The sequence below is a fragment of the Orycteropus afer genome, unplaced genomic scaffold (assembly GCF_000298275.1).
Source record: "Orycteropus afer afer isolate SDZICR_OR568_19922 unplaced genomic scaffold, OryAfe1.0 scaffold00437, whole genome shotgun sequence".
In the NCBI taxonomy this organism is placed as follows: domain Eukaryota; kingdom Metazoa; phylum Chordata; class Mammalia; order Tubulidentata; family Orycteropodidae; genus Orycteropus; species Orycteropus afer.
Genome location: NW_006922024.1, coordinates 970358 through 980275, shown reverse-complemented (window position 1 = coordinate 980275; position 9918 = coordinate 970358). Strand labels below are relative to the sequence as shown.

At 32.3% G+C, this 9918-nt stretch overlaps 1 protein-coding gene across 1 annotated transcript in view; it reads left to right on the top strand.

Moving 5' to 3' along the window:
• The first annotated feature begins 1640 nt into the window (after positions 1-1640).
• The window catches only part of NCAM2 (neural cell adhesion molecule 2), a 434855-nt gene continuing 426577 nt past the window's right edge, over positions 1641-9918 (top strand). Inside the window, exons 1-4 of the mRNA XM_007954167.1 lie at positions 1641-1665; positions 1744-1818; positions 5797-6003; positions 8646-8789. Of these exons, the coding sequence (XP_007952358.1) occupies positions 1641-1665; positions 1744-1818; positions 5797-6003; positions 8646-8789 (451 nt within the window). The remainder of the gene's footprint in view (positions 1666-1743; positions 1819-5796; positions 6004-8645; positions 8790-9918) is intronic.

The following is a 9918-nucleotide window of genomic DNA, read 5'->3' as shown; positions in this document are numbered from 1 at the left end:
TAGCCCACCTGTAGTGTCCTGGAGAGTTCCCCATAAGATAGGAATTAATCCAGGAAGACAGTAATAATTCCTAGGAGAAGGAATTGATAGTCAAAGATGGAGAGTATGAGGAAATGCATTTTAAAGGGATTAAGCAACAAATTCGACAGCTTTTCCTTGATAAATAGTTTGTTCCTTTTCAGGTTTTTGAGTCCTCAATCTTTGTTTGTTTTGTGAACATTTTCAATATTCTTATGCTACACTCTTAGTCTACAAATGCCCTTATTTGAAATTCCATGAGTCCATCTCTTCTCTGGGATGTTTCAACTGACTGTTATTCAACAAAACTTATTTGACCATGTATTTTGTAATATCAGGATATGAGTTTAGGCTAAACAGAACTTCACCTATAAAAAGTGTGAGCAGCCTGGTCTTATGATGCAGTTCTTCTGAAAAGGATTTATGTTTGCTTCTGTCACATGGAAAACCACATTTTAGTTTAGTTTCTCAGTTTGGGCTTTCCCAAACACAAGATAGGGCAGAAGTGTGATTAATCTTTCTAAGGAGAAGTATGATTTCTGTACCGAAATCAGGAGAGACAAGTGTCCTTGTCATCTTCCTTTGCCAATGGGTTGACTCATTCTGTATCCTTAGACGGAGTATGAGTCTTTCTCCAGTGTCAATATTACTCTAGTGTTTATGCTGTAGCACCATTTTGTTCCAGACAAACTGGATTCTACCTATGTGTAATCTGTACTTATCTAGACAATCCTTTTGACATTTTGATTAGTAAATACTCATTTAAGACTTGTTTTCAGAATATTCCCATTCCCCTCTCCCCTTGAGGCTTTGTAACTTTCCTGAAACCTCAGCTATGCAGTTCTGGGAGCAAGGAATGGTAAAGAAAGAGTTTAGGGTATGGTCAAACTATCCTCCCCATCATATTACTAAAAATATAAGCTTATTAATTTACATTAAAACATAATTTTAATTTTGTCTGAAATTGTAGAATTTTCAACCATTTTATTTCAAATTTATTTGCAACAAATTTATAATGAAAATGAAAATCTTTATTTTCCCTATGCAATAGTATACCCCTTCCCTTTATAAACCTCCATTCATTGAAATATTTCAGTAGGTAGTAAAGATGTAGTTAATTTATATGATTATTATAATAATAATAATGTCAATTTTACTATTTGAAACAAGTTTCCAACTGATGGACACAATTTTCTTTGACTACTGCCCCCAATGGGAACACATGTAAGGCCTAGCCAGTGAATATGGAACATCTGTCTGATTAGCTAATGCGCTCATTCACATGACTAACAGAATAAACACAATAGTTTGAATAAGTGATGCATTTGATTTGATTGTGAAATCATAATTATTTAATAGATAATAATATGGTTGGATAAGATCTCCGGTAGCATAGTGCCTAAGGCACTTGATTACTAACCAGAAGGCTGGCGGTTCACACCCACTAGCCATTCCTCGGAAGGAAGAGGAGGCAATCTACTTCCGTAGTGATACTGCCTCGGAAACCAAAGGAGGGGTCGCTATGAGTCAGAGCCGACTCAATGACAAATAACAAAAACAACAATGTGGTTGGATTGTATTTTTTTAAAAAAATTCCTTTTCTCTTTATAGGCAATTCAGAAATGATGGGAGACAAAAATGATTGTGGTTTGGTCATTAAGTCTTAAAATCTTGGAATTCATATTTGAAACAACAATTAATTGTTATTCAAATTTGTTCTTTCAGCTCTTCTTCAAGTGACAATTTCACTTAGCAAAGTAGAGCTTAGTGTGGGTGAATCTAAATTCTTCACATGTTCAGGTATGTATTCTATAAATATTTTCAGATTACTTATTTTATGCTTAATTATTTTCAAAATATATTGCCTGAAATTTAAGTAGTTAAAAAAATCAGTTTCTCAACATGATTTCTTATATTTTCTTTGGATCTATAATGTTTAAAAAATGTTAATAATTGCATTTTAAACACCATAAATTTTATTTCTGTTAATTTTAAGTTACTCATTTTCATTAACAAAAAATCTTCAATGATTTATTTTGAAAATAAGTTGTAATGTATGTATAACTTTTAAATATTTGAACTAGCATTACTATGTAAACAGTAACTTTAGAATGACTGTAAATATATCTGAACCCCTCCATAATTATGCAACAAATAAATTAGATATGGGACACTGCACTGTAGTTACACCTGAATGATAATTTCGAGGCAAAGAAAATCAAAACCATTTATTTGCAAAGTTAATATTTATTTTTCATTTTTAATTTAAACTTGATAGTTATTTAATCAAGAAAGCTGTTGCTGGATTGATGTAACCATTGATCCAGACTTTTTGAGCCATTGAGGCTGGATGAACCCAGAAATTATTGCCCTGAGGTAACCTTTAAACTTTAAACCAAAACTATTCCCTTAAGTCTGCTCTAGGGAAGGAAAAAAAAAACAAAACTTATTTTAACTAGTAAAGTATGTTGGCATTCAGCACTGAGCTCTTCAAAAGAAATATCTATATGAGATCAAATTGACAAAGCCATTTGAATAGTTGCCTGGAAGCTTAGGGGGAAGTGAATTTAAGACAATTTTTGTGGAATAATTTGGAAAAGGATAGTGAAAATAATAGCACAACTTGAAGAATGTAATCAATGTCACATTGAACTGTACATGGAGAAATTGCTAAAATGCTGATCTTTGGTGATATATAATGTTCAACAACAACAAAAGAAATTTAAGTATCATATAGAGCTCATTAAGTTCAATCATCCACCTACAGAAATCATTTATAAAACATTTAAGCATAAAATTCACAAATAAACAAATTCTACCTTTTACTTATAATAATATTTGTTATAGTCATTTTAATGTATACAAGCCTTCATATTTAAAGTCTTGTAAAAATAAATATTTGTTTAATGACAAAATTGCTTATGAGGATAATTTAGAATTGCTTCTACCTTTGATTATATTGAATACAAAATTCAAGATTTTGCATTAAAATAGCCACGAATGATATAAAATGCATTGCTAAAGTTGTCTTCAGAGTGACTTCATTTATTTATATTACTAAAATTAATAAATAAATAAAAATCATATAGAAAAATGATAAATCATATCTGTAATGTGGAGGCATAAAATATATATTATAAAAATTAAGTAACCATTACTTTTCTGTAGAACTCATGATTCTTAAAATTCTGAATTGATGGATTTATTGAAAATATTTTGTATATGACAAATAAAAAAGCAGAAAGTAAGGAAGAGATTGGTTTAACATCATTTATCATGACAGTGGCAGCTCTGGCATTAGATTACAGATAAATCGTCAATGTTTCTAAGTTTCATTATCCATATTTTATCTACACATAGATATACACACACAAGCACAGCTCAATTGAGTCACATAGTCACAGAATAATTAAATAGTTTACACTTGAATTTTGAAAATAAAATTGTTTTATTTTTGTTTTCATGTTGTTGTTGTTGTTGTGTGCTGTCAAGTCGGACCCAACTCATAGCAACCTCTCCTTGGATTTCTGAAGCAGTATCACTATGGAAGTAGATTGCCCAACTTTCCTTCCGAGGAGTGGCTGGTGGGTTTGAACCACCAGCCTTCTGTTCAGCAGTCAAGTGCCTTAGGCAGTATGCTACCAGAGCTCCTACAATATAAATCATACAATGTAAATTTTTCTGTGTATTATATAGGTTTAGATTAAGACATAATTTGAAGGTAGGGATTAACATACTTATGTAAAGATGTATAACAAAAAGTTATACTGTAGCTATGAAAGTGGCTTTATTTATATTAAATATTGTAGTAAAATAACCATTTAAAACTAAAGATAAGTGAAATCAATGTGAATCAGAATATTGGCATGCATATTCTTTCCTAGCAACACAATTGTGAATATATAGATGTGACTCTAGAGTTGCCATACAACCTAAAACATACTACACATTTAAAGCCTAATAAAATATGTCTTAGATTTAAACTGGAAAGTGACCAGGCCCTCAGAGATGTAAATGAGAGCATATTACATATAGCAAATTAATTTTTATAGCTAACCTTTAAGCAAGTAAAGTGGTTAATAGTATTTATTAATAAACTGTCCAGTAGTCCAAAATTATCAGTAAAATATTGTGGAAAATGTAGACGGAATATATAATTTGAGATGCAAGAAAAACAAAAAGATTATGATTGCTTAATGAAAATTCAGATTACACTCTATGTATTAGAGTTTTCTCCTTTATAATGAAATTTTACGGCAAATAATTAACAGTGAAAATGTCCAAATTATTATGTGCCCTACTAAAATTACTAATTGAAATGATATTTTGAATCATGTAATTTAGAAGTGATGCATTTTTTAATCTTTTTTTTTTTTTTTAAACTTTGCTAGAGAGAGGACAATACAACCAATGCCTCCCATCCTGTATCCAAAACAATGAATTTATCCTGTAAATACTCTGGTTTCATGGTTCTGTTAAGAAAACATGAACATACATACTTAATATTTATTTAAAATTTGTTAACCTTTTAAAAATTTTTGTTCAAGCATATCAAATTTATTATAGAAAAGAGAGTAATTTATTTATAAAACTACTTATGTTGTTGTTGTTGTTGTTATGTGCCGTCGAGTCAAACCCGACTCATAGCGACCCCTCCTTGGGTTTCCGAGGCAGTATCACTACGGAAGTAGGATTGCCCAACTAAAACTACTTATAGTGGGGGAAAAAGAAGAGAATAATTTCATTTAAAGGGTTCCAAAGGAGAAAGCTGAAGCAGTCATCTTTTATAGCTTTGGAAACCTTATGCGGGTCACTATGGAATCAACTCAATGGCAGTGTTTCTGTGTGGGGGTGTGTGTGTGGGAGGGGTTAACATTATGCATTTTTCCCAGCTATTTTTGTGTTAACGGTTTATCCTGCTTCCACAAATTATCTCAAGTAATTAGGTGAAATACACCCTTTTGGTGACTGAAAGCAAGCATAGGAATCTCCAGCTTTCACAGAGAAGATAATAACCTAGATGCTGAATTGAAAAACTGAAATAAATGTTTACCCAGTAATGATTTGGTTGTAATTGCCTTGCTGTATAAGTATCATTTCAATGCACCTAATTATCATATGACTAAATAGTTAGCAGTTTTAGATTAAAAGGATAAAACTACTCATTTCAGTTGAGAAAAAGAAATTAGCACTGTATTTTAAACATCCTTATTGTCTTTATCTGTACAAGTTTAATAAGTTGATAAATTAACTCAAAATTCAGTATTATAAAAGGCCAAAGTAGTTTTGCAATGTATTTCCATTATTGTGAGCTCTGCGTTTTATTAGGGAAAACATTTGTACCTTATGACCCTGGCAAAGAGAATTTAGCCTGTGAAATCATCTTAGTAATAGTATGTTTTGTCAGATATATCTGTCAAGTAAGATTTTTATCTGCCTCAGGCCCAAGGCAATATCAGCACTTAAGCGTAATAATAATTACGAGTTACTAAAATAAGGGTTGATAACATAAATACCATACAGGATGTTTCCTATGGGACTTTTGGATTTTGCTTACTCAAATGTGATTGAATCCTCAAAGTTGGCTAAATAAAATGAACATGTGTGCTAGCATTTGTGTTTGCTTTCAATTTTGTAAGATTTTCAGATTTCCAGTCTTCCTACTATGAACATTTTCTTCCGAATTGTGAACAACATTATTGCATAACAGTAAATTTAATGTCAAAACAAACACTTGAAGCATATTTTCAAATGTTTCTTTACTGTGGCTTTTTGCAGCAATTGGTGAACCTGAGACTATAGATTGGTATAATCCTCAAGGAGAGAAGATCATTTCTACACAGAGAGTAGCAGTGCAAAAGGATGGTGTTAGGTCAAGGCTAACCATATACAATGCAAATATAGAAGATGCAGGGATATATCGTTGTCAAGCAACAGATGCCAAAGGACAGACTCAAGAAGCTACGGTCGTTTTGGAAATTTACCGTAAGTCATGTGCTTATAAGTTTTAGTTGAATGAAAGTACTGCTTCTAATTTTAAAAAATCAAACAAAATAAAATATATTTAAATAGTAATTTGAGAACTGTGTGCTAGGCAGTATTCTTAGACCTTCACAGATATTAAATTATTTATATTTACATTTTTTGCTGTTGGGTGATGGCAACTCAGTTATCAATTTATAGAGACAACATGTGATAAAGTAGAATAGCCCCATAGTGTTTAAGTTTTAATCTTTACAGGAGCAGATCACAGGTCTTTCTACAGCAGAGCGGCTGGGTGCGTTCCACCTCCAATCTTTTGGTTGGCAGCAGAGTGGTTAACCATAGTGCCACCAGGGCTCCTTTATACTTTATTCTAGAATAAGTTAACTTCTGAAATACAACAGGTGTTAGGGAATGGGTGTTTATAAACACATATATTTACATAAACATATAAACATGGAGCTAAGTCTATTTTTTAAGTAATATATATGAAAATGTTTTAATTGTCTCTTGCTGTGAAAACACTGTTGCAAAAAATAGAAAATAATTTATTTTGTGGTATGAAGTTTAGTAGGATTAGTGTTGTTCCTCTAAAATAAAGGTTCATGATTAGAACAAATAAAAATTGCATGTTTTATAGCACTAACCAGCTAGAGTAAGGACTGAGGAAAGTAAGTTGACAAGGATTGTTGTTGCTGTTGTTGTTATGTGCGGTCAAGTCAGATTTGACTCTTAGTGACCCCTCCTCAGGTTTTCCTGGCAGTATCACTGTGGACGTAGATTGCCCAACCTTCCTTCTGAGGAGTGGCTGGTAGGTTTGAACCGCCAGCCTCCTGGTTAACAGTCAAGTGCCTTAGGTACTATGCTACCAGAGCTCCCTGAGAAGGATTAGCCAGAGAGAAAATTGAAAACTCAGAATAATATGTAGCTGCCTTCTACACCAAGCATTTAAATTAACGGGGTTTTCCACACTTAAACTTTATTTTATGTCTTGAGATTGATTTATTCCTATCCATCGTGCTTTCTCTTTCTTATATTTAGGAATCGTTAACCTATTTAGGAACATTGTTGGGGAAGTCTGCCAACTTAAAATCAGACTCTACTCCTTATTTTTGTGACCTCCAACAAATTGCTTAGCCCCTTTGTTTTCAGTTTCCTCATCTATAAAGTGGATACAGTAACAGTACCTACTTCATAGAGTATTTTTGAAGACTACATTCAATACTGCCTAAGGCACTTGACTGCTAACCAGAAGGCTGGTGGTTCAAACTTACCAGCCACTCCTTGCAAGGAAGGTTGGGCAATCTATTTCTGTAGTGATACCGCCTCAGAAACCCAAAGAGGGGTGGCTATGAGTCGTGTCCGAGTCTATGGCACATAACAACAACAACATTAAATTTGCATAAAATCTTTAGAACAGTAGCTTACAATCCACATGGGATAGTTAGTATAGTGAAAAATCTATAAATTTCTAGAATGCTTGCTTATAAACTGTGTCTTCATTATAGCTTTTTCTTGATTCTAGAAACAGAGTATGTGAGGGTAGCAGAGTTGAATTCAATATAACATTACCATAGTAGGGATTCCTGTTTGATTACTAGGACAATTTCTTGGCACATTGTTTCCCTCATTTTTTCCTGATTTAGTATTTTTTCCATACGAAGTTCGAAGTTCCTTCAGAAAAGATATCCTCTTTCTTTGTGTGACTAGCAGAAACTTAAATTAAAATGGTCATTTCCTAGACATAATATTTGCAAAGATTTTACATTATTTTAAATAGCGTCAAAGGAAAATGCCTAGTGTTACTATTTTTTGGTGGTAAAGAGGGAAAAAGAAGAATGTTTTTCAAGAATAACTTACTTTTTTGAAAGGTTCTCATCAAGCAAAATTTTCTGTGTCCATTAATTCATTCAGCAATTCAATACACTTACTAAGTAAGTATCTGCTATATAGCAGACCTTTAGTCTAGAGATTCATAAAGGAGTAACAGAAAATTTCCCTGCCCATGTGGTGCATGTATTTAAAGTGGCAGAAAAAAGACTAGCAATAAATCGGCCACGGAGAAAAGATATGTAGATGGTTGCTATGCATGCTATGTAATTCTGTGGTGAAGAAGTTAATTAGGAACAGAAAATAGAGAAAGATAAAGTATTAAGTATAATTATTTTTTATATAAGGAATTTGGGCAGAAATCTGAAGGAATTTAATGGAACACAAATGCCTCAGAGACAGAATTAGCCTCGAGTGCTCAAAACACTGACAGATTGCAGAGGGATCAGGGAGAAAGAGAACATATTGGCATCACATTGATGGGGTTAAATCTAGTTCATACAGGGTACAGTCTACTTCTGTAGTGATACCGTCTTGGAAACCCAAGGAGAGGTCCCCATGGGTCAAATCTGACTCGACGGCAGTAAGTTTGTTTTTTGGTTGGGTTAGGGAATTATAAAAATTTTAGATTTTATACTCAGTGAGATGGAAAATTATCAGGAGAGGAATGAAATTATATGGTTTAAAATATTTAAAAAATCTAGGCTCATCTAATTATTTTATTATAGACTCAATAAACAAATTATGGAATATGTTATTAGAAGAAATAAGCAATAATATTTTTTTAATATATTTTTTTTATTTTTCCAATACAGAAAAGCTCACTTTCAGAGAAGTGGTATCTCCTCAAGAATTCAAACAAGGAGAGGATGCAGAAGTGGTTTGCAGAGTTAGCAGTTCACCTGCACCTGTTGTCAGCTGGTTGTATCATAATGAGGAAGTCACCACTATTTCCGACAGTTAGTATTTTGGTAACTCTCTAAGTTATATGTTCTAATAATACCATCAATTTTTAGCAGTCTTAAACTATCTGACTAATTATAGAAAATGGACTCTTTGACCATAAAGAGAACTATTGTGAGGATCTTAAAGTACTAGACCGTGACCCAGAGCCAAGTTCAACCCTCCTAGTGTTTTGGTGAAATGTTATTAGAACACCATGACCAACTGGTTGCATTGTCTATGGCAACTTTACAGCAGAGTTGAATAGCTGTGATGCCATTTTTATTTTTTCCTAGAAAAGCTGAGATATTTACTGTATGGTTCTTTACATAGAAAATTTGCCACCCTGCTTTATACTCAAAGATTAATACATTGCAAACAGTACACAGATACTAAGTAAATAATGGCAGCAATACTGATGCATTCAGATTCTGCATATTATATTTCAAACATGATCCCGCAGTTTCACCATATGTAAATTTAAAATAACATCTACATGAATTCTGTTTATTATTCTTGGAATGTTCTTTCAAGTATACCTACATGTTCTAAATATTATGGTAAGATTCATATGGATAAGAGAAAAATGTATTCATTCAAATTGTCTTCATGATTTTGATTCACACTAAGCTCAAATTCCAGAATAATATGACATCTGAAATTGAAAGCATAATTTGTCTATATTATGTGACTTTACCATTGTGCATTGGGAGCACTTTCAATTTAGAACACTTTTCAATGCACCTGCATTGCAGAGAGGTACAAAATAATTGAATCTTTTAAATATTTTCTCTCTTAGATGCTTCTGTTTAGTTTTCCTAAGAGATGAAACTTGTACAGTGTAAAAGAGAAAAAAGTAGAGAATTAGTATCTATTTTTAAATATATACAGAGGATTTAATCATAATCATGTCCAATAGTCATTTTTTCTAATTTTGAAAGAATTTTTCTAGATTCAGCACAATCAATCCTAATCAGTCATTGGCTCTTTTTTTTTTTTTTTCTGTTAACAGCAAGTTAGTTAGAAATAAAACTATCCACTCTTGTTTATTTTAGAATATATGCTCTAGAATTTATTAATAAGTTACATTTGTAACTTGCACAACATATTTTCAGCTTTTTTTCCCACAATGGTAAATAAAAGACA